Raw genomic sequence first — 25986 nt, 5'->3', positions numbered from 1 at the left:
TGATACATGAAATGAAGGCATGCTGAGACATGAAATGAAGGCATGCTGAGACATGGGATGAAGGCATGCTGGAACATGAGATAGGCTTGCTGGGACATGAGATGAAGGCATGCTGGGGCATGAGAAGAGAGCATGCTGGGACATGAGATTAAGGCATGCTGGGACATGAGATGAAGGCATGCTGGGACATGAGATGAAGGCATGCTGAGACATGAGATGAAGGCATGCTAGGACATGAGATAAAACCATGCTGGGAAATTAGATAGGCATGCTGGGAAATGAGATGAAAATTACAAAAAACAATTTGATGGACAGAATTTAGATCAATGTCTTACATTCACCCCAGTACAAGGATCTGGGCCTAAATCCATCGTTTTTTGCACTCCACACCACCCTGGGTCAGATAATGGCTTTATGCAAATCAGCTCTGACACTGTGCCCCATGGGAACAGTCCAGTCCGAACTACAACAGCCATATCTTTCCCAGACCGGAATCAAGCATCCAAGGACTTTTTTTTATCGGACCGGTTTCGAGGTAACACCTCTCATCAGCCCGGCTAGCTTGACTCCAGTGGTGTGGAGGCTCTGGGACCCACGTGTGAGCTACCCCAGTACACTCAGGGAGAAAATTACAAAAAACAATTTGATGGACAGAATGTAGATCAATGTTTTGGTTGGGAAATGAGATGAAGGCATGCTGGGACATGAGATGAAGGCATGCTGGGACATGAGATGAAGGCATGCTGGGACATGAGATGAAGGCATGCTGGGACATGAGATGAAGGCGTGCTGGGACATGAGATGAAGGCATGCTGGGACATGAGATGAAGGCATGCTGGGACATGAGATGAAGGCATGCTGGGACGTGAGATGAAAGCATGCTGGGACATGAGATGAAGGCATGCTGGGACATGAGATGAAGGCATGCTGGCACATGAGATGAAGGCATGCTGGGACATGAGATGAAGGCATGCTGGGACATGAGATGAAGGCATGCTGGGACATGAGATGGAGGCATACTGGGACATGAGATGAAGGCATGCTGGGACATGAGATGAAGGCATGCTGGGACATGAGATGAAGGCATGCTGGGACGTGAGATGAAAGCATGCTGGGATATGAGATAAAGGGAAGTGCTGATTCTCTCTTCTAGAAGATAAATGTAGTCTTACATAGATTCCCATCCTACAGTCTAATCCTAAACCCTTTAATGTTCTTCAGAGTCCCTGAAATTTTAAATAGACGCCAAGATCCCTTTTAAAAGACACACACGCACATTGTTTTTTAATCACTATGGATGATTGCAGTTATTGTGGCTGTGGATGCTGTTTATTTATGCCATCCATACCCCGGATATTGGTCGTTTCTTCGATGGATGCACCTTTTAGCTACTCATCTGTAGATGTAGCATAACATCTGGGGCCACCTCTGATATTCGTCATTTCTTTTTATTTCAGTAATTTTTTTTATTGAAAGTTATATTTACATGGTGCGTAACATATACATGGGAGGTAATTCACAAAGGGAAAAAGAAGAAAACGCCCTGGGGGGGGGTGGGGGGTTATAGGGAGGCAACACAAGTCCATCATCTTGGCAATTAGTACTTCTGACTGTGGCTGTGCAGTTCTGGCAGTGTGTTCCGTTAGTTCGTGCCCTCGTATCAATAGTCTTTAGTTTTCCCCTCCGTCCCCCCTGATGTCCTTTCGATTGTCTCTCGCACGTTTGTTGATTACCCACTCCCCTAGTCCCAGTGGCCGAGAAAGAGAAGAAGAGAGAATGGAGAAGCTTAGGGTAGGAGGAATAATTTATGGTGCGGTGTATGGGCGGTGTCTTGTTGATGTTCTATGACTCAGTTGAGGCTCCTGTGGCTGCGTTGCTTGTTGCCGTTGCTACGGCAGTTTGTGTGAGGACAGGTAGTTGTGCAGTGATCGCCACATTTTAACAGCTCATACAGCATTATGTTACATGCATAAAGTTCTTTGACGGACAAAGTGACTCTTGGACCTTATTCTTATTTCGATCGTACTACGTATGAAACCTTTTCTTCTTTTCTGTCTTTTCTGTCTCAGAATTTATCGACTATACTGATATTAAGGCTGACCCCTTGCGTCGTGGGGTCCAAATTCTGTCATATATCCATATTCTTTCTTCTACTGACCAGCTGAACAGATAGGTGGGGAGACTTAGCTTGTCATTGATTTTGCTCCTCTTTTGTGTACCTTTCCATAGTCCTGCCCAATATGACATTTGCTAGCCATACCATTCCAATGTCTACACTTAATGTTGAAAATATAATTAAAACAAGGCATGAGTTGCAGATAAACGAACCATTTATTATCTAAACGGGTTACTAACTCCAAAAAGGTATCCTTTAATAAGAACTACCACAAAATCACTTCTCTTTGTTTCATGTGAAGGAAGTGTAATTTTATTGTATAGATTTGATTTGTAAGGTACTTTTTTAGATACGGTAATGTTTTTATGTTATGCTATCTTTTAGACAAAATGATCTGTCACCTTGTACATAATAATTATTTCATTTTTTGGGTTTTGCACATTTCCGGTATGTTTCTTTGAGATATGCACTATCAATGTGATATTTTATATATGTCTTTTACATGTTACCCTGATAAATATGCACTGTTTATGTGAAGGTTTGTTACATGAATTTGTGGGCCCTCTGATATTATCTATGTCCTTTTTTATGTTGTTTGATGTGTTATTGTTGTTTTTTCCTGTCTATAATGTTACTTCCCTGACGAAGTTCCCTCTGGCAAAATCGTGAACGAAACGTATTGGCTGCGTGCCAGTTTTAAAAGATTGATTAAATAAAAAGAAATAATCTTGGAACAGATTTCGACGCACGTGTTATGACTTCACAAGTGCACCTTCCGTATTCTCTTGTGAGAGACAACTGCCTTCCATTATTCCTTCTGTCACCACCTGCCTCCTTTCCCCACTGCCGGAAGTTCGAGGGTGGGACTTCCGGCTTTGGAGAGAGTGAAAGACACCCAAGGGAGGCTCTTGTGATTGACCCTTCTCCCTGCGCCTCGTCATGAAATGGTAAATATAAGCTGTGAAGTGTGTTCTGTCGCTTTTGTTCTAAACTACAGAGCTCTACCTGGACCCCCACCTTGTGTCCCTTAAAAGAAGCGGGAGTGTCTCCCTTTCATACCCGCAGGTTGTGTTGTATTGTTTTCAGTTTGTACTGGACCCTGAGGCAGATGGACTCGGTCAGCTCCGGCAGCATTTGCTGAAACTGTTCATATTTCTTCCTTGTGAACACGTGGGTCGCAGCCGGGGGGCTGGCGATGGCCTCCAGCTCAGTGCGGCTCGCGTCCCCCACACCAACAGCAAAGACCTCCACCCCCGCGCCCCGGAGCTGCAGGGCCGGACCTGTGACATCATCCTCTGACCCCCAAGGTGTGATGAGGACCAGGACCCTGGGCACGAGGGCTCTGGCCCCCCTGTGCTCGACCAGCACCTCCCGTCTGACGAAGGAGAGGGCGCGCCCAATATAAGCAGGAGGGTCCACCCTTCGCAAGGTCCGCAGAGAGTGAATCCGGACACTGGCGTTGTGGGAGCCGCTGAAGGGGACCATTATCCGGGCATCACCGCTGAACTGGACCAGGCTGACCCACACGGAGTCCCGGGACACGTGGAAGCTTCTCAACAGCTCCTCTAAGAAGGACCTCAGGAGGGGGGAACTGTTCATCCGTCCAATGAAAGAAGAATGGACTAAAAGCACCACGTCCGCCTTTATATCCGTCTGACCAGAGCATTCTGTGGAAAGAAAAACAGAGACGGGTCAGAGAGGAGCGGACAACATGTGCAGAGGAAGACAGGGATGAGGCTGGGGTGGCCGAGATTCTGCCTCACAAAATATCATCCTGTGAAAACAGTCACAGCACAACCTGTGCGCATGAATACAATAAACACACGCCATCAACCACGCTGCGCTGTTACAAATACACACCAGCATCCACACTGCGCTGTTACAAATACACACCAGCATCCACACTGCGCTATTACCAAATACACACCAGCATCCACACTACGCTGTTAACAAATACACACCAGCATCCACCCTGCGCTGTTACCAAATACACACCAGCATCCACCCTGCGCTGTTACCAATACACGCCAGCATCAACACTGCGCTGTTACCAAATACACACCAGCATCCACACTGCGCTGTTACAAATACACACCAGCATCCACACTGCGCTGTTACAAATACACGCCAGCATCCACACTGTGCTGTTACCAAATACACACCAGCATCCATACTGCGCTGTTACCAAATACACGCCAGCATCCACACTGCGCTGTTACAAAATACACTCCAGCATCCACACTGCGCTGGTACAAATACACACCAGCATCCACACTGCGCTGCTACAAATACACACCAGCATCCACACTGCGCTGCTACAAATACACGCCAGCATCAACACTGCGCTGTTACCAAATACACACCAGCATCCACACTGCGCTGTTACAAATACACGCCAGCATCCACACTACGCTGTTAACAAATACACGCCAGCATCCACACTGCGCTGTTACAAATGCACACCAGCATCCACACTGCGCTGTACCCAAATACACACCAGCATCCACCCTGAGCTGTTACAAATACACGCCAGCATCAACACTGCGCTGTTACCAAATACACACCAGCATCCACACTGCGCTGTTACAAATACACACCAGCATCCACCCTGCGCTGTTACAAATACACGCCAGCATCCACACTGCGCTGTTACCAAATACACACCAGCATCCACACTGCGCTGTTACAAATACACACCAGCATCCACACTACGCTGTTAACAAATACACGCCAGCATCCACACTGCACTGTTACAAATACACACCAGCATCCACCCTGCGCTGTTACCAAATACACACCAGCATCCACCCTGCGCTGTTACAAATACACGCCAGCATCAACACTGCGCTGTTACCAAATACACACCAGCATCCACACTGCGCTGTTACAAATACACACCAGCATCCACACTGCGCTGTAACAAATACACGCCAGCATCCACACTGCGCTGTTACAAATGCACACCAGCATCCACACTGCGCTGTTACAAATACACACCAGCATACACACTGCGCTGTTACAAATACACACCAGCATCCACACTGCACTGTTACAAATACACACCAGCAGCCACACTGCGCTGTTTCCAAACACACACAAGCATCCACACTGCGCTGTTACAAATACACGCCAGCATCCACACTGCGCTGTTTCTAAATACACACCAGCATCCACACTGCGCTGTAACAAATACACGCCAGCATCCACACTGCACTGTTACAAATACACACCAGCAGCCACACTGCGCTGTTTCTAAACACACACAAGCATCCACACTGCGCTCTTACAAATACACATCACCATCCACACTGCACTGTTACAAATACACACCAGCAGCCACACTGTGCTGTTTCCAAACACACACAAGCATCCACACTGCGCTGTTACAAATACACGCCAGCATCCACACTGCGCTGTTTCTAAATACACACCAGCATCCACACTGCCCTGTAACAAATACACGCCAGCATCCACACTGCACTGTTACAAATACACACCAGCAGCCACACTGCGCTGTTTCCAAACACACACAAGCATCCACACTACGCTCTTACAAATACACATCACCATCCACACTGCACTGTTACAAATACACACCAGCATCCACACTGCGCTGTTACAAATACACACCAGCATCCACACTGCACTGTTACAAATACACACCAGCAGCCACACTGCGCTGTTTCCAAACACACACAAGCATCCACACTGCGCTGTTACAAATACACGCCAGCATCCACACTGCGCTGTTTCTAAATACACACCAGCATCCACACTGCGCTGTAACAAATACACGCCAGCATCCACACTGTGCTGTTTCCAAATACACACCAGCATCCACACTGTGCTGTACCCAAATACACGCCAGCATCCACACTGCGTTGTTACAAATACACGCCAGCATCCACACTGCGCTGTTTCTAAATACACACCAGCATCCACACTGCGCTGTAACAAATACACGCCAGCATTCACACTGTGCTGTTACAAATACACACCAGCATCCACACTGCGCTGTTTCTAAATACACACCAGCATCCACACTGCACTGTAACAAATAAACGCCAGCATCCACACTGCGCTGTACCCAAATACACTCCAGCATCCATACTGCGCTGTACTCAAATACACTCCAGCATCCATACTGCACTGTACCCAAATACACACCAGCATCCACACTGCGCTGTTTCTAAATACACACCAGCATCCACACTGCGCTGTTACAAATACACACCAACATCCACACTGCGCTGTTTCTAAATACACACCAGCATCCACACTGCACTGTACCCAAATACACTCCAGCATCCATACTACGCTGTACCAAAATACACACCAGCATCCACACTGCACTGTTTCTAAATACACACCAGCATCCACACTGCACTGTTACAAATACACACCAGCATCCACACTGCACTGTACCCAAATACACACCAGCATCCACACTGCGCTGTGCTCAAATACACACCAGCATCCGTACTGCGCTGTTACAAAAACACACCAGCATCCACACTGCTCTGTTACCAAATACACTCCAGCATCCACACTGCGCGGTTACAAATACACACCAGCATCCACACTGCGCTGTTACCAAATACACGCCAGCATCCACACTGCGCTGTTACCAAATACACGCCAGCATCCACACCACGCTGTACCCAAATGCACACTAGTATTCATTCTTCGCTGTTACCAAATGTAAGACAGCTGTGGAATCGCAATAAATACATATAAGCAACGGCTGTGCTGTCTGTGAAATGGGATATAGTGTAAGAAATACACATCCCCTGACATCGTGGGAGCTGGTACGCGGGTACGCGGGCCCATGGCTCTCACTTGTCACTCTATGTATACAGACAGATGTCCAGTGAGGAGATCTATGACCTCGGAGCCCTGACCAATTTGCCGTATAGAAATACAGGCAATTAAACATGTTGGCCTACTTAGAACAGGTATATAACATGCTTTGTTTTTAATATTGGGCAAGCTTACAATTTTGGATTAAAGGGTCAAATTGTGTATGTGAGTCTTAGCTAATTTTTATCTTGTTTGAGACAATTTGGTCTCTTGCACTTCACTGGGTCTTGTTTTCTTTTTTTTATTAGTGATTCTCTCATTAACCACACCTCTACACAATTATTTTACTGGACACTAAATAACACTGAAGATTGCAGGAGGTGATTTTACTGCCCTTTAAAGTCCTGAGGAACTTTGGCTGACCTGTTTGTGGGATTTTGGACTGTGGTGTTGCTCCATCTTCCGTGCCTCGTTTTCTCTGCCCTGCGGACCGCGCGCTGCCCATGACTTCCCATCCCAGCGGGCAGCGCTGTCTCGCGAGAGGCCAGAGACATGCCCCCTGCCCCCTGCCCTACATAATCAGCCGCAGACCACCGCGGCGTGGGACGCTAAATAACACTGAAGATTGCTGGAGGAGATTTTACTGCCCTTTAAAGTCCTGAGGAACTTTGGCTGACCTGTTTGTGGGATTTTGGACTGTGGTGTTGCTCCATCTTCCGTGTCTCGTTTATTCTGCCCCTCGGACCGCGCGCTGCCCAGGACTTCCCATACCAGCGGGCAGCGCAGTCTCGCGAGAGGCCAGAGACACGCCCCCACCCCCGGCCCTACATAATCAGCCGCAGACCACCGCGGCGTTGGCCAAGGGCGGGCCCGTCAGCGCCCATCGCAGCCCGGAGGAGCCTGGTCTGGGCTCACTCTCTTGGCTTTCCATTTGGGTTTCCCATTTAGGAACATAGCATATTGTAAGACAAAGATTACCTATAAGAAAATATGGTTAAATGGAAATGAGTAAGCCCAAAGAGCACGAAGAGTAGCCTAGATACCCAGCAAATCATATTAGACTGCCTAGCAGGCGCTGTGGGTGTTTTAGACAAACAGATCTTATCTGTAGAGGAGTCAATTGGAGGGGCATCATCAAGACTTAGTCAAGATCCGCCCATAAAAGAGACAACTCACTCATTGACCTCAGGGGTGAAAAATTGACTCCAAGTTAATGGCTGTATCCAACTTGACTCCGATGACCTAGAACAGATCACCAACGATTCCCCCACACAACTGCCCCAAAAAAAAGCAGAAGAAACCAAGTGATAATGGAATAGTCAATGCCCAGAACAATATCATCCCAATTATAATACATTCCCCGCCAAAAGAGAAAAAAACACCAAAATATTTGAATTAAGGGAAAAAACGGGCAAACCGGCAAAAAACCCCAGCGAAGCAGAAAGCTAGGATAACAAGTCATTGTGATTGTAAGCCTGACATCCAAACCCTGACATCCCTAGTGGAGCGACTAGATATGTACTTAAGATTGAGGCTGGATCAGTTAACATCAAGAATGGAAAATATAGAAAGTATCTTGAGTATTTTACATAAAACATTAGGTTCAAACATAAATAACACTGAGTATCCTACTAATTTGTCAACACACATAGAAATTACAGATCCAGGACTCAGAAAAGGAATAACTAAAAGCATACCTTCTTACCCAGATACTGTTTCACAGACTATTTCAGTAAATAAACCCTCAATAGGAAAAAAGACCCAATCCTTTTTAGAAGCAGCGAAAAGTACTATTAATAAAAAGATAGCCACCCCACAAGCAAATCCATGCATTCTTCAATCCGCACACATTCTGTCTGAGCCCAAGCGAGCTTACACTCCGAAGGCTCCAAAAGATTATATATCGGCACCGGGTATGCATTCAGACCTGCCCCCACACGCTACCCCTTATATCATCATTTTGGGCAATGTCCCCAACAATGAACCACCCACTGAGGAAACATGGACATCACTTAAGAATAATTCACTAAATTGGCTGAGCAGTAGGGTGGGACTCCATAGAGATCTATTTCAGAACTTTAAGATGGTAAGGCGTGTACGCTGGATGGGGTCGCGAGAAAAGGTCCTGACAGGAGATTGTATAGTCCTGACATTTAGTTCACCACCGCTGGTCAACGAGATACTGAGAGTGGGGGCTAATACAACAGTGGATGCTATAGGGATAAATATATTACCATTAGGATTTTTTTACCCTCCTAAAAGATTCAGCAACCCCCATATTAATTGGAGAAACCCTCCAAAAGACCAGTGAGTACCCAATTACATACCTACTTACAATAGATTTAATATCCTCTCGGGACTTGAAGGTAACGAATGACTGGAGCAGGAATCAGACAGTAGTAAAAAGGTAGAACGACTGGGCAAGCAGAATGGAAAGGCTGTGTACGATCACCAATCACAGCTATCCAAATCTGTTGGCCAACATGTAGATAGTTTAGACCCTATACATATAATAGATCTGAAGATTCCCCAACTAAATGTAAATCTGTCAGGGAGTGCCCGAACAACCCATTTATTTAATTTTGAACTACCTTTACGATCTACTACAACCAGTCATGAATCGAAATACCTGAAACTCCATAAACTTAACATAGTTTTTTGGAATATAGCGGGCCAACTCTCAAAGGATACGAACGATAAGTGGTTGAATGAGGTGAGGGCACATAATATTATATGTCTCCAAGAGACCTGGCTCAGTACCCCAATTCACTTGGAGGGCTTTAAGACCTACTTCTCTCAGGCTATTCCATCATCCTCTGGGAGAAGGAAGGGGGGTTTAACGATATACGTCTCAAATACCCTGGTTCTAAAAGAATTAGTCACCTTAAGCCTGGAAAGTAATTGCCAAATTTTAATGCTAAAATTAAGTAAATTAACTTGTCACTTTTTAGTGAATTTTTATAATAATTTGAACTCTAACTACTTAATTGAGCTTTTTAATAAGGTTTCCTTTTTATTGCAAGAACTACGTACAAAGCATATAAATAATTCATTCGAATTGATTTGGGGCGGTGATTTCAATGTATTCCTTAGTAAAAAAAAACTCCACAAAAATATGTGGTGTTCAGGATGATGAGGGAACAAATTTAACGCATTTCTTACACAATAAAACGGGAAACCGCATGAATGAAATCATATTTGGAATGGAACTAGGGTTGCAAATGAGTTGGTAACCCCACCAGTAAATTTCTCTCCTACCTTTCATGGGAGGGAGCTAGAAAGTACAATAGATTTTATGCTTCTTACAGATATAGTCACTCTCCACTGGCGGGGTCCATTGGCCTGTAACAATATATACATAGAGAGATCACATATTATATTATAGGATGTGATCAGTGGGACTTGGTCATAAAGTTTAATCAGTTATGAACCCACATACAGAATTGTGATTTGGGGTTATTTAGAAAAAGACGTGCCAGTTGACAGTAAATATGCTGGGAACTGAAGCAATTTCTAAGTCATTAGTCTTACCCTTTAAAACAAAATGACTTGCCCCATGGGAGGGGAGGTTTGGGGGAGTCCCCGTGGTCACACTGTGCTGGAGAAAGAAGAAGAAGATGTAATGTATACAGAACGTTTATATCCATAAAGGTCGGATATCTGTTGCATAACAACGAAGGGTTAAAAACTCAGGGTTAAAAACTGGAGGAGAGCCATTGGACGGTCAGCTTCAGAGCCTCATTCAAGGTGAGGATCTCCTCAAGAGATGAGATTTTTATGTAGATCTGAGTGTCGTCAGCGTACATATGGTAGGAGATATTTGCAGTGCGAAGGACTTCGGCAAATCGGGTTCTAAATAGAGGTTGAAAAGGGTGGGGCACAACATTGATTCTTGAGGGACTCCCACCGTGACCAAGGAGGGAGCGGACAGGTTGCCATTGATTAGGAATCTCTGAGATCGGTTTTGGAGGTTGGAACTAAACTAGTCGAGGACTGTGCCATCTAATCCCATCCTAAGTTTGAGGCGTTCAAGTAGCATCTCGTAGTTGACGAATGTCTGACATAATATCGACAGACAGAATATCGAAATGCAAAAATATCGGAGCAAAAATATCGACATCAAAAATATCGGAATCCTATCTTCATAAAGGTAAGTACAAAAATATCGAAAAAAGAATATCGTAGTTCAAAAATATCGGAATCAAAAATATCGTTTTTTTAAATGTATTAATAATAATGTAAAAATAATTTTAAAATACATGTAATTTTACAAATATTAAATAAAAATATTAAAACAAAATTAAAACTAATACATATACATTTAAAATAAATAGAACACTTAATAATTGAATGTAATTTTTTTAATGTTATTTATTTGATTTAATGTAATATTTTTTTGTTTTTACCCTGTACGCCTGTACCCCAAAAACCCAAAACTGACCCTGAACCCTAAAAATATCCCTGTACCCCAAAAACCCAAAACTGACCCTGAACCCTAAAAGTACCCCTTTACCCAAAAACTGAAAACTGACCCTTATCCCTAAAAATACCCCTTTACCCAAAAACTGAAAACTGACCCTGAACCCTAAAAATACCCCTTTACCCAAAAACTGAAAACTGACCCTGAACCCTAAAAATACCCCTTTACCCATGAACTGAAAACTGACCCAGAACCCTAAAAATACCCCTTTACCCAAAAACTGAAAACTGACCCTGAACCCTAAAAATACCCCTTTACCTATGAACTGAAAACTGACCCTGAACCCTAAAAATACCCCTTTACCCAAAAACTGAAAACTGACCCAGAACCCTAAAAATACCCCTTTACCCAAAAACTGAAAACTGACCCTGAACCCTAAAAATACTCCTTTACCCAAAAGTAATTAATATTATTTAATTACCAATTAATTATTAATTAACAATAACAATAAAGTAAATATATTAGCACATTAGCTGTAATTAATTTAATTTAATAATTAATATTATTTTTCCAAATTAATTAATTAAGAATAACAAAAAATTATATATAAAAAAATTACTATAATTAATGTAATTAATAATTAATATTAATTATTTACCAACTAATTAATAATTATGAATATGTACAAAATTATATTATTTAATTAATTAATCAATACAAATTAATTACCAATTATTTATAAATTAAAATATGTACAAACATATATCAATTAATTAATTATTATTAAATTACTTCCCACCCTATTCCCCTATAAACCCATAACCCGCTACAGAACATATTTATCAATTAATCAATTAATTAAAATTAATTAAAAATTATTTCTCAATTAATCAATTAATAATTCCTACTAATTAATAATTAATTTAACATAATTAAATTACTTCCCACCCTATTCCCCTATAAACCCACAACCCGCTACAGTAGTAAAAGACAATATTTAATTAAATTACATTAAAAAAAATAATAAAACATAATAAATACAATATAATATACACTAAATTTATTTAAAAATTGATATTAGTAACATCGAACTTATTTATTTTTATATTATTGACATCGATATTTAAAACTTCGATATTACTGATATCATACTAATATCGATATCAAGACTGTCGATATTACTTACCTTCGATATTTTGTCCCATCGATATTTAAACTTCGATATTTTTGTATATCGATATTTAAAAATCGATATTTTGTCTGTGTACCGTGGTTGACTGTGTCGAAGGCCAAGGATAGATCTAGGAGGATTAGGAGACAGGTTTTGTCTTGGTCAAGGGCTTGTAGAGCATCATCAACGATGTGGCGCTTGGTGGTTTCAGTGCTGTGTCCAGGTTGGAAGCCAGATTGGCAGTCATCGAGTAGATGGAAGTTGTTGATGTGGTGACTTAACTGTAGTTGCACAAACTTTTCCAGCACTTTAGCCAAGAGAGGAATGTTGGAAATTGGTCAAAAATTGTCTGGGGAGGCTGGGCCCAGCGACAGCTTTTTCACAATGTGGAGGACTTGGCCCGCTTTCAGAGAGTCTGGGATTGATCCCTGCCGGAGAGAGGCATTGATTATCGCAGTCCAGCTGGGAATAATGGATTGGGTAGCCGTAGCAAGACAGTTTGAAGGGAGCGGGTCGTTGTAATGGTTGTTCGAGTTTAAGGAGGAAAGGATTTTGGCGACAGAGTCTTCATCGTAGAGTGAGAAATCGGTCCAGTGTGCTATCTTCTTATGTGTGGACTGTGGAGGCAGGGGGGGAGGAGGCGAAAGGTCAAGGTTCGGTAGAGGGAGTGAGGCAGCACTATGTTCGTTACCTAAGGTTTTGATTTTGTTTGCGAAAAACAAGGAGAATACCTCAGAAGAGATGAGAGACTTGGGGGTTTCTTTCGCTGTTTTGGACAATTTGTTTGATTGGTGTTTGACCAGCTCAAAGAGTTTGCGTGGTCTGACCTGGGCATTTCCTAGTTCCGCTCTGAATAACTCTTTTTTTAGAGTTGAGGATGTTCTTGCTGTATGTATTTCTGGCCAGGTGGAGAAGTTTCAGATGATCGGTCGAGGGGTGCTGTCTCCAGATTCTTTCGGCTTGTCGGAGGGACCTCCTCTCGTCGTTGAGGGAACCAGTGAAACACGGGTTTCTATCTTTGACTTGAGTTCTTTTTACTTTAAGAGGGTGTTAGACCTGGCACCATTGGCGTGGGTCTTCCTTCCATTTTTGTTGCTGTTACCTAATGTGTTTTGCTGGTGTTGGCTGCTCAGAACACTGTGCCACTGCCAATCAGTGCCACAGTGCAAGTGCTCCCTGTATAAAATGTTTATGTTGATTGGTTTCCATGATTGGCTTACTTGGTTTACTGTCAGACCCTAGTAAAGTGCACCAGGAGTGCCAGGGCTTGTAAATACAAATGCTGCTGGTGGGCTTGCAGCACTGGTTGTGCCACCCACAGAAGCGGCCGGGTAAAATGTTTCTAAGGTTTGCCATTGCAGAACATGCGTGCAGTCTGGTACTGTCATGCTGACTGCGCAAGTGCACCCACTTGCCAGCCCCTAAACTTTCCCTTAACGTCATATTAGTCACCCCTCTGGTAGGCCCACAGGCAGGGTGCATTGTAAGAATAAGGTAGGACAAGCCCTGATGTGTGTGGCATGTCCTAATAGTGAATTACAGCCATTTTCGTTTTTTACTATTGGAAGGCTACCTGTTCTCATAGGCTAGAATGGGCTGTTGGAATTGCCACATTCTACATTCCTAGCAGACTCAGGGAACATGGTAGAAATTCAAGTTTAGTATGCCTGAACTCAGAATAATAAAATACCTCTTTTAGCAAAGTTTATTTTAATGTTCTGTGTTTGCAAATACCACTTTTAGAAAGTTGGTGTTTGCTTGCCTAACCATTTGAGCCCGCCTCTGCTCTGATGTGTATCTGCTGTCTGGTTTCTGTGTGTGACAGGGCTGGGGAATTCCATGAGACAGGCTGGTGCTGCCAGGTGGTGAATAGGAAGATTAGAGCCAGATGGGTGGGAGGAGTGCACCTAGGTTCTGAGTAAAGCTGTGCTCTGCCACCACAATGCTGGCTCCACCCCCTGCGGAGCGTCTGGGGTCTCTGCCTTGCACCTTGTAAAGAGAGAGGGAAGACTGTCAACAGAGTACTCCTGGACTGTACTTGTCACCACAATGCTGGTTCCACCTCCTGGGGAGTGTCTGGTGTCTCTGCCCTGCACCCTGAAAGAAGAAGGCAGCCTCATGTCAACAAAGTGCTCACAAACTGGACTGAACTAGGCAAAGGCCCCCTGGCCTAAGAGAACAAAAGAAATGTGGTATAAATATAGGATATGTTTAACAACAAGAGAGAGAGGAAGTGAGGCACTCTTAAACCCCCTGTAAATCAACAAATAACAACAAAAGAGTGACTAGTAGTGTAACCAAAAGGCGGTTGCACTGAGCAGCAACAGACAAAAGCAGTGTTTGTAAAAGGAACCCTCACTCACCGACCTGGTCGGTGACATGCTTCATCATAGGGTTCCACCAGAGAACACCTAGCCATTCCTTTGGTGCAGGTAATTGTGCATTTTGACCAGTGATATGGATGTGGGTGCAGCCCTCGGTTCAGAAGGTGATAAATCGATGACAATGATAGCAAGCTATTAGGTTGCCTGGATGGATCGGTAGGCAACAGTGCTGGTATCATAATTTGTGATTATAATGCTGGAAGCTCCCTGCACGCTGCTACAGTGAACCTGTTAGTAGCAAAAGACTTGTCCTAATGTGCCCTACCCCTTTGTTTAATGTCTAGGGAGGCCATCCCACCAGAATGGTAAAAGCAGGGAAAGAAATGGGGACAAAAATGCCCTTGTTTTTCCTTTTTATTTTTGATTGCAGGTTCGAAAGGTCTCCGAATCCACGCAAGACCTTCCCGGTGATTTGTTCCACAGGTTAGGGTGCTCCTTAGCGAGCGCATACCGCCGTGGAACCTTGTTTAGGTCCTGACGAATGCTTTGCTAATAGCATTATAAGCAGAAACATGTTGACCAATGTTTAATTACATAAATCTTTGCCACTTTTAACATTACAGGACTAGTTTACATCCGTCTTTTCAGGCCGTCCGAGATCCAAATCCTTAGGGCTGTGTTGATGCTCAATGAGGGCCCACCTCTGAATTGACACAAGTCTGGTTTGCAAGCACGCAGAAACTTTTGGGAGCAATTGAGCGGGGGGAAAAAGGAAGGGGAGGGAACTGCAGGGAGGGAGACCCGTAAGGGCGACAAGAATATATAATCAAAACCCTGACTCAATGGTTATCTTCCTGTTCTACCCACTTAGCCTTCTCTTTCTTCAATACCAGAAGTTCCTACCTGTAAAGAAAGATAAATGCTCTGGAATCCTTATGGAAGAGAGGGTGAGAGCTGCAACACGATCCAGACTGTCACAGAGTCTACTACAGTCTAGGTGCTATTCATTAGTCCTCTACCATGCACTCTCTCTCCTCAAAATCATCGAAGAAAATAAATGTGTGGTTACTTGAAATATCAATTTGGCAGTGGTTTGCGTAGACATACAATCCTGTATCTCTTCTGACATAAAAGTCATATGAAAAGTTATATATCGACAGCTATACTCTAGGTGTGCTTAATAAAGTCTTAAACATTATCTTTGTACACTGAGTATAGTTCTGATGCCATATATCTTCAAGAAACCACCAATACAAAAGTTGTGGGCGCCACTACCCCCCTGCACGAAACCCGCAAGGAGTTTCTCCAACAGGGAGATCACGCTGCCCAAACGCCAATACGGGCACCGTCTCTCCTCTGCACGAGAACGCGGAAAGGCGTCTCATCCAACAGAGGAGCATCACCAAAGTCCTGCAAGATACCTGCAATCCTGGTTAGTCTAGGGGCCAAGAATGAACTCCCTACAATCACGGAGTCCTATGAACCAAGAACAGCAGTGTTGCTCAACTAGCAACGGGGAATTATCGGCAGCGCTGGTCTTCGTTCTGTCGGCTTTATTTGACTTCAGGCGCGACATACTCGTTCTACGCTAAGCGCCACTGTCAGGCATCATGGGATATGTAGTTTTCTTCTTTGCTTCCTCATTTCCCTATTTTCACGCAGCTAGCGTGACAACCGGTAGCGAATCCAAACACGTCTCATCCCTTTTAACGGCCTTTGATAAAATTGTTGATACGGTAGCACCAAACACCTTTTAATCTCACTTCACTTCGATCACTAGCGCACACACGCCTTTAAACATCCTGCCCCACTGTAAACCAGGTGTAGAAACACATCAGGGAAGTACTCAGCTTCTCTGGTGGAACCCTATGATGAAGCATGTCACCGACCAGGTCACACTGGTTTTGTCTGTTGCTGCTCAGTGCAATCGTCTTTTGGTTACACCAGTAGTCAATCTTTTGTTGTTATTTGTGTATAAATATAGGAGCACTGCTGCTAAGAAATCAGATCCTGCTGAAACAAGAAGAACCTCTGCCCGACAAGAAGGAACTGGGAAAGCTGCCAGGAGGAGTACTGTCTCTGATCTGGGGAATTGGCCTGCAGTGGTTGCCTTGCTGTGAAAGGAGAGGAAAAGACTTTATTCAACTTGTGCATTTTTGAAAGATCTCGAAGGGCTTGTGTGTGAGCTTGCCCCCTGAACGGAGTCCCAGGACCAGTGGACTCCAACTACCTGGAGAAAAGCTGCTGAGAGTGCCGCCTTCCCCGCAGGGCTGAAGGAGAAGGCTGTGTGCGCCTCGTGAAAACTCTCAGCGCACTCTGAGAACCCTGTGCCCAGCTGTCTGGCCCGAGCAACACGACTATTGCCACCTTCGAGCCATAGCTCGCAACGAATGGACCTGTCTGGCCCGAGCAACGCGACTTCTGCCACCTTCGAGCCGTAGCTCGCAATGAACGGACCTGCTTGGCCTGAGTAACGCAACTTCTGCCACCTTCGAGCCAAAGCTCGCAACGAACGGACCTGCCTGACCCGAGCAACGTGACTTCTGCCATCCTCGAGCCGTAGCTTGCAACGCAGGGCCCTAACTCCGCTTTTGGGCTTTGCTTCTCCCCTTCGGATCGTCCTGATCGATGCGCCCCCCTGCCGCTATCATCTACAGGCCGGGGCCCGTAAAGCGGCTGGGTATGTCGCGTACCTCCGAAGCGTACTACCGCCTCGCGCCGTACTCAGGCACCCCTCTCTCCAGGTATGGCGCGGATGCCGCTACGAAGTGCCCCCGGATTGACAAAGCATCGTCCCCTTTCAGTAATGAGACCTTGAGCCCTACAAGCCGTGGCTCGAAACACAAGGAGCAGGACACCGACACGTGAGGCGCTCGACGCTGCACCGCACCCTCCGTGACGAATCCCCCAAGTAAAAGGTACTGTGCCCGCATTGTACGCTGTGTTCAACGCGCACCGGACAGAAGCATCCTCAGTGCGCACCAGACTCTGTTAGTTTCACCGCCGGGCCGAGCTGAAAAGTACGCCCCGCACAGACAATTGAATTACGCATTTTTAAGAACTCCTTTGTCTAAATAGTATTGTGGCCTAATTTAAAATGTTATATGGATCTTGTGCTAAGTCTTTTAACATATGAAAAATACTTATTTTGATACAAACCCTAGTGTGGTATCCCTTTGAGGTGTTTTCATTGAGTTACTGTATGTGTTCACAAATGCTGAACCTGTAGCACGCTTCTGAGATAAGCCTTGTCTGCTTGTGCCACACTACCTAGAGGGTGAGCAGGGGTTATTTTAGAGGGTGATCCCCTTATCCTGACTAGAGGAGAGGGTCCCTGCTTGTCACAAGTATTTACCTGTGCCAACCAGAGAGTAGTGATCATTTAGGTCACTGACCAATGTGATATGCGGGGGCAGAGGTCGAATTTGCAGCGGATCTCAAGTTCATTGTGGTCTAGGTTTTTGGTGTGTCTTACCCATCGTTTAGGCAGCAGGGGTTGTGGTGCCCTTGTCTTGCAGGTGCCAGGTAGAAGGAAGGCAATGGCGTTGTGGTCGTACCAGTCACAGGCGTCTATAGAGATAAGCTTGACGGTTGCCTCCTCAGAGATGATCCAGTCAAGAGTGGCCCCTTTCGAATGGGTTGGGAGTGAGCAAGCTTGGGTCAGGGATTGATCGGCCAGGAGGTCTTTATTGGCGTTGAAATGAGGATCCTTAAGATCGTTCCAGTGCAGGTTGAAATCTCTGAGGAAAATGTCTTTGGTGTTGGGGGAGCTCTTAGCTGTGATAATTTCCATGAGGTAGTCAGTGAAGGGGTCGTTCATGCCTGGGGGGTGGTAAAAGATGCACAGGTTGCATAGTTGTGTGGTGTTACTGCAGATTGAGAGGGCTAGATATTCGCAGGAGTCTGTAGTATCCACTAGAAGCTCTGTGACAAGGAGGTTGGAGCGATGGATGCAGGCGATGCCGCCACCTTTCTTGTTATGTCGTCTGTCTAGCCTAGCAATGTTAAAGTTGGGGGACTAAGAGGTCAAGGCATGTGGATGAGGAATCATTAAGCCATGATTCTGTTAGAATAGCTAAGTCTGTGTTTTGTTCAGAATGAGAGCAGCGACATCGACGGCATGCTTTACTACCGATAGGCAGTTAATTAAGAGGCCAGTCAGAGAGGGGAGGGAGGTGGTGTCGGGAGTCGGGGCAGACAGGTGTACAGGTGCTAGATTACTTCTAATCACCCTTCTCTTACATAGGGGAGCTGATCTGCAGGGGTTGATAGCGACCGTGCAGATGGGGTGTGCAGCACTCGCGTCTGATAGACAAAGAGTCGTAGGGGCTGCATTATGGTCCTGGAGAATGTCATGGATTTTTCTTTTCTGTGAGGTCTACCGGATTTGTTGTGATGAAGGAAAGGTTGTAGGAGAGGGCGAGGTCAAGGGTTTCCTCCTCCAATAGGCAGCTAGGGTGCTTACGAGGGTGAAAAATAATACCTCAAGGATGTCGGTAGTGGGCGTTTGGGGAGCTCTGGGATGGGAGGGGAAGAGGAATTCAGCTGAGGCATGAGGGTTACGAAGGAGAGTTCGGCGAGGTGAAGGAGGTTCGTTAGATCCAGGATGGAGGAGTGGATGCTCTGAATTATTTTGGTGGCTCTGGAGTGCAGAGTGTGGATATCTGTGGATGGGGGTGGGAGGGTTAGGATGGACTGTGATAGGGGTCATCGAAGGGGTAGATTGAGTGTTAGCGGGGCTAGTATGACCTGCATCAGCAAAAGTGGTTAAAGACGTAATGGTCTTAGAGTCCGAGAGGGGAGCATGGAGGGTGGAGACCAATGGTCCCGGGTTGATTTCGTTCGAGGGGTTGTAGGAGGGCTGAGGGGGTTAAGGTGTGCTGTGTTGGAAACCGTGGATTCTGAGTGAGTAGCATGAATGGAGGAGATCAGGGGTCTCAGGTCAATTGCGTTGGGGAGACTGGTATGAAGACTGAGGAGATTTGGGTGTGCTGTGTTGGAAACAATGGGGACCGTGGGGATGGATAGAGGGGAGGAGACCCGAGGTCTCGTGGTGGAAGTGTTTGCAAGGCCGGTAGATGAGCAGGGGGGGATATGAGGGACTGCGTTGGAGGCTCTTAGAGGGGTGACTTGTGGGAAGTTAGTCATGTTCAGCAAAAGACCAGGCCAGAAGATGAGTTGGGGGGATTAGGAGGAACTGTGTTGGAGACTCTAGGAGAGGTGGCTTGGGAGAAGTTAGTCATGTTGGGCAGGGGGGTTGGATTAAAGTCAGGCCGGGTATTGGTCCTCTTCCCAGTGTCATGCACATGGTTTCGGAGAATGGCAAAGAGATCTTCAAATTTATCAAGGTTTTTTGTTGAAGCTTGGATCAATACAATGCTGCTTTTGTAGAGGGTGATGATGAGGTCAGCTCGCAGGGTTGCTGAGGGCACTATTGTGAGCTTAGTGCCGTAGGGAATGTTCCTGGATGACCGTATATTGAGGAATTGTGAAAAGGTATTGCGCCAGGATAGGATTCCTCTGGAACAGAAAACAAGGTCGTTGATGATGGTGCCTTTGTCCGCACAGAAACGTAGGTCAGAGATAAGTGACTCTGGATGGTTTTTCAGGGTGAGGTGTTTGAAGGCTTTTGTAGCCGTTTTTGAGAATTTAGGGGGGTAAACCAGGGTGTAAGAGTTTGTCCCAGAGGCAGTCAGACCAGGGCCAACCATGTTGGCTAGGATTGGGCACGCTCGGGGAGACCTGGATCAGTAAGCAGCAGTTACTATGACCATAGTCATTAGGATGGTGGAACTTTATAGGAGATGATGGATTGTCCGGGTAGTGGGTGAGTTCCTAAGAAACAACTTTCTTTGTAGATTGTAACAGGTTTTTTGTAGGTTAATACAATCGGTTGGTGCCACTACAATATGGCCACCCTAGTTTGTAGTGTTTGTGCAGTCCTCTTTCTTTTACAACTGACTGAGGACATGCCTGGTTGGGGTTTTTACAGTCCCCTTTCTGTTACAACTGACTGAGGACAAGCCTGGTTAGGGTCCAGTTAAGGGTCCTTGTTTGTTTTTAAGGAGCAGTCCTCATTCTGTGGACATTGTCAGGCGCTGCCATTTTGGAAAGAAGAAGTTCTAAAAGAAGGTGTGAGGGTAGATTGCCCCCAGAAAATGACTGGGGCAACAAAGCAGTTCTGCTACAGCTCAACAACTGCAAAAATCAGGCACCGGCTCTCATGCCTCTCACTTCGGAGCCTCCATAACCCCACTGCTGTAAGCAGCGCGATCGCCGGTAGTGCCATGCAGAGGGGCGAGGCAGTCAGCAGCTCCCCGGGGATCGACTAGTGCCCCGAGAGCCGTCTGCGTCTGTTACATGCTGGCCTTCAGAAACTGAACCTGGTGTTTCAGGCACGTCGCTCATGCGCATCTGGAAGTCAGCCAGGAGGAGATGAAGCGGTGGTACGATCAGAATGCCATTCTGATTGAGTTTCAGCCTGGTCAGAAAGTATGGGTCATGGCCCCAATGGAGCCCTGTGCAGTCCAAGATGACTGGACCAAACCCTTTGAGGTGGTGGAGAGCAAAAGTGATGTCACCTACTTGGTGGACTTGTGGTCTCCCGTGAACCCTTGGCGGGTCCTGCATGTGAACCGCCTGAAACCCTACTTAGAGAGGTCCGAAGTGGGCATGCTCCTAGCGATAGATGATGGAATGGAGGAGGAGACTGAGCCTCTTCCTGACCTTCTGTCTGCAACAGAGCAGGATGGGTCAGTGGATGGTGTAAACCTCTCTTCCACCCTGACCCCTGAGCAGCGGAATGAATGTTGCCAGTTGTTGGGACAGTTTTCTGATCTATTCTCCCTGATTCCCAGTGTCACTGATTAGTGTGTCCATGTTCTAGACACTAGGGACAGTCCTCCTGTTAAGCACAAAACATACAGAGTGACTGAAAGGGTGAGAACTTGCATCAAGGAGGAGGTCTCCAGTTTGCATTGGGGGTGATTGGGCCAGCCCAGTGATCTTGGTTCTAAAGGCTGCTGCACCGGGTGCCACGCCTGAACTCCAGTTCTTTGTGGACTACCGAGGGCTGACGCGTACCCCATCCCCAGAGCTGATGAGCTCATTGATCGGTTAGGTGCTGCCCGGTACCTCAGCACGTTTGATCTAACATCTGGGTACTGGCAGATTGCCTTAACTGATGGGACAAAAGAGAGGTCAGCATTATCCACACCAGATGGGCACTACCAATTCCGGGTTATGCCCTTTGGGATGAAGAATGCCCCTACCACCTTTCAGAGGTTGGTCAACCAGGTGTTGGCTGGACTGGAAGATGTCCGTGCCACCTACTTGGATGACATTGCAGTGTTCAGCGCCAGTTGAGAAGAACATCTGCGCTACCTTTGGGAAGTGCTGATGGTGCTGCGGAGAGCAGGCCTCACGATCAAGGCGAGTAAGTGCCAGATCGAGCAGGGTTGTGTGGTGTACTTGGGATGCCAGGTTGGGAGCAGCTAGATGGTGCCCCTACAGCCCAAGATTAGGACCATCCTGGATTGGGAACCCCCAAAGACCCACACATAGGTGAGAGTCTTTTTAGGACTCACTGGATACTACAGGAAGTTTGTCAAGGGGCATGGCAGCATTGCTGCACCCTTGACAGAGCTGACTTCCAGAAAGCAGCCCAAGAAAGTGAACTGGACAGACACCTGTCAAAAAGCTTTTGATGGCCTGAAGACTTCTGTGTGCACGTCACCCATGCTTCTGGCACCCAACTTCTCTAATGAGTCCATTGTACAAGCAGATTCTTCAGAGCATGGTGTGGGGGCTGTTCTTTCACAGATAAATGAGAAGGGCCTAGACCAACCTGTAGCCTTCATAAGTAGGAGATTACATCCACAGGAACAGAGGTGGAATGCAATTAAGCATGAGGCATTTGCTGTGGTCTGGGCACTAAAGAAGTTGGGACCATATTTGTTTGGGACTCACTTCCAGGTTCAGACAGACCACAGGCCCCATAGATGGTTGATGAGATGATGGATGCGAATCCCAAGCTGTTGAGGTAGTCCATTTCCCTACAGGGGATGGACATCAAGGTGAAACACAGCCCAGGTACAGAACACGCCAACCCTGAAGTAAAGAGAACTTCCAAGGCGTGGGTAGTTCTCCCTACATTTCAGCTGGAGGGGATACTTGTTAGACCTGGCACCATTGGTGTGGGTACCCATCCGTTTTTTGCTGTTGCCTCCCATGTTTTTGCTATGCTTTTTCTGGTCTCGATGTTTTGGGCACTTTTCCACTGCTATTCAGTGCCAAAGTGCAAGTGCTCTCATTGTAAATTGTTGTAATCGATTACAGACTCCATAATTGGCTATTTGATGTACTTGTCAGACCCTAGTACAGTGCACCATGTCTGCCCAGAGCCTGTAAATCAAATGGTGCTGGTGGGCTTGCAGCACTGGTTCTGCCACCCACAGAAGCAACTTGTAAAATGTGGCTCAGGCCTGCCATTGCGGAGCATGTGTGCAGCCCCATGTCGAGTTGGCAGGTGCACACACTTGTCAGTCTCTAAACCTTCCCTTTTCTATGTGTTAGTCACCCCTAAGGTAGGCCCAGGGTACCTCCATGGGCAGGGTGCAATGTATATGAAAGGTAGGACATGCTCTGATGTGTGTGGCACGTCCTGATAGTGAATTACACCCTATTTCGTTTTTTACTATTGCAAGGCTACCTGTTCCCATAAGCCAGAATGGGCAGTTTGATTATAACGTCTTATAATTGTTATGTTATGTTATGTTATGTTATGTTATGTTATGTTATGTTATGTTATGTTATGTTATGTGACTTTTATATAGCGCACGGCTACTCCAAAGGAGTGTCCCGGCGCTTTCCACCTGCAACTCAAGTAAAAATAACACAACACAGCCGAAATGAGAAAGAAACAGAAAAGAAAACAGCAAAAACAGTAACCAGTAAAAACAGACTAGAGATTAAAAAGCCAGGTCTTCAGGCTCTTCCTGAACTGGAGCAAGTTAACAGTGCTACGAAGCGAAAGGGGAAGCGAATTCCACAGCTGGGGAGCTCTGCAGCTGAAAGAACACCCACCCACGCGAGCCTTCCTCACCCGCGGGACCACCGCTTTATAGAGGGATTCCGAACGCAAAGAGCGGGCTGGTAGATAGAAAGCCAGTCTCCGCCGCAGATATCCAGCCCCTGATCCAAACAGGGCTTTGTGCATCAGAGTAAGGGATTTGAACTGAATCCGCTTCCGAATGGGCAGCCAGTGTAACGCCTGTAGCAGGCCGGAGGCTCGGGCTCGTCTGCGCAGGCCAAAAATGGCCCGGGCAGCAGAGTTCTGTACCACCTGTAGGCGTTGAACCAGGTAGTCAGGGAGGCCAATAAAGAGGGCATTGGCATAATCTAACCTTGAGCCTACAAGAGCCTGCACAGTAATTCGCCTGTGCTCCTCAGACAGCAGGGGCAGAAATTTACGGAGCATTTTCAAAATTCCGTAACAAGCGCCAGCCAGACCAAGAATATGTGTTCTCAGGGACAGCTGGTTGTCAAGCTTGACACCCAGATTTTTGGCCACCACGGAGGACTGTGCAGGAGGGCTCATGTCGGACGGCCACCATTGCTGCCACTCCGGATCGACAACGCAACCAAAGAATAGAACCTCAGATTTGCTTGAATTGGCCTTCAAACTGTTCTTCTGGAACCAGTTGAAGACCAATGCAAGACAGTCCCGAATTCTCTCTCTGTCAAACTCTTGATTTTTCCCGCAGGTGAAGAGGAGTTGCGTATCATCGGCGTAGGAGACGATCTGGGCCCCATATGCCTCCACCAAGGCCGCCAAAGGGGACATGAAGATGTTAAACAGCGTGGGGCTCAACACAGAACCCTGTGGAACCCCGACTCCCAATGGCGGCATCTCGGCAGAACTCTGGGAAACCCAGACCGTCTGGCGGCGGCCTTCAAGGAAAGATGTGAACCACCTGAGCACCGTCCCCCTAAGGCCGATGTCATAAAGCCTAAGTAAGAGCGCCTTGTGGGGGACGATGTCGAAAGCCGCCGATAGGTCTAACATGACCAACATGGCCCTGCCGCCGACATCCAAGGTCTCCCTGATGATCTCGGTGACCTCCACCAAAGCCGTTTCCGTACTAAAATTAGGACGGAAACCGGATTGGGATGTGTGGAGCAGATTGTTAGCTTCCAGAAAGCTCGACAGGACACCATGGACGTGTTTTTCCGTGATCTTCGCTAGAGCCGGAAGAAGCGAGATTGGCCTATAATTGGCCAACGCCTCGACGTCGAGACCTGGCTTTTTTAGGAGGGGGATCACCATCGCTCTTTTCCAAGAGCTGGGGACCCTCCCCTCCCTCAAGGAGGCATTGAGGATGGGATTGACCAGTGGATTCACCACCATCGCCATCCCCGCCAAAAATTTGGCGGGGCAGGGGTCAAGTGGCGAACCCGATTTAAGATTGGCCAGCAGCGACCTGGACACCTCGATGGAAACAGCAGGGAAATCGGACAACACCGCCGCAGGTGTACGCGGAAATCCGCAACCTGCCCCGATGACGCCACTTCCATCCTCCGGTCCCTCCGCAAAGGTGGCCTGGATCGCCTTGATCTTATTGGTGAAAAAAACGGCAAGATCACATGCCCACGCATCCGAAGAAGCTGGTGGGGGCAGGTGTGAGCTGGGGGTCGTGAACTCCTTCATGATAGTGAAGATCTCCTTACAGGAGTTTGCAGATGCCTCAATCCTCCTAGCCAAATAGTCCCTCTTGGCTCCAAGGATGTCCCGATGGTAGGCCTTCACCACCGCCTTATAGGCGAGTTTAGCCTCACCATCGTACAGACGGCGCGAGGCCCTCTCGACCACCTTGCATTGACTACGAGCCACACGAAGCGCCTCCGTAAACCACGGTGCAGATTGCCGTGCCGCCGAGGACCGAGGAGCTGCCTTAGGGGCAAGGTCGTCCAGCCTATCTATAAGCCATAGCTGCAGAGCCTCAGTGTCACTTTCCAAATCACCCGAAAGATGGCATGGGTGATCCAGCAGCGCCTGCTCCAGCATATCAGGTGTTACTCTGTGCAGCGCTCTCGAGGCTGGTCTAGATAGGGTAGAGGCTCTGTTGTCGGGCCGCGCGCACTCCAGCACAGAAAA

General features: G+C 46.6%; 1 protein-coding gene across 1 annotated transcript in view; it reads right to left on the bottom strand.

Annotated features, from left to right (window-relative positions):
- Nucleotides 1-1976: 1976 nt before the first annotated feature.
- LOC147736654 (collagen alpha-1(XII) chain-like) overlaps nucleotides 1977-25986 on the bottom strand; it is a 116764-nt gene continuing 92754 nt past the window's right edge. Inside the window, exon 5 of the mRNA XM_086953799.1 lies at nucleotides 1977-3783. Within this exon, the coding sequence (XP_086809925.1) occupies nucleotides 3170-3783 (614 nt within the window). The 3' untranslated portion in view covers nucleotides 1977-3169. The remainder of the gene's footprint in view (nucleotides 3784-25986) is intronic.

The sequence above is a fragment of the Lissotriton vulgaris genome, chromosome 1_2 (genome assembly GCF_964263255.1).
Source record: "Lissotriton vulgaris chromosome 1_2, aLisVul1.2, whole genome shotgun sequence".
Classification (NCBI taxonomy): domain Eukaryota; kingdom Metazoa; phylum Chordata; class Amphibia; order Caudata; family Salamandridae; genus Lissotriton; species Lissotriton vulgaris.
Note: the sequence above shows the minus strand (reverse complement) of the source record. Positions and strands in the feature narration are given on the sequence as shown.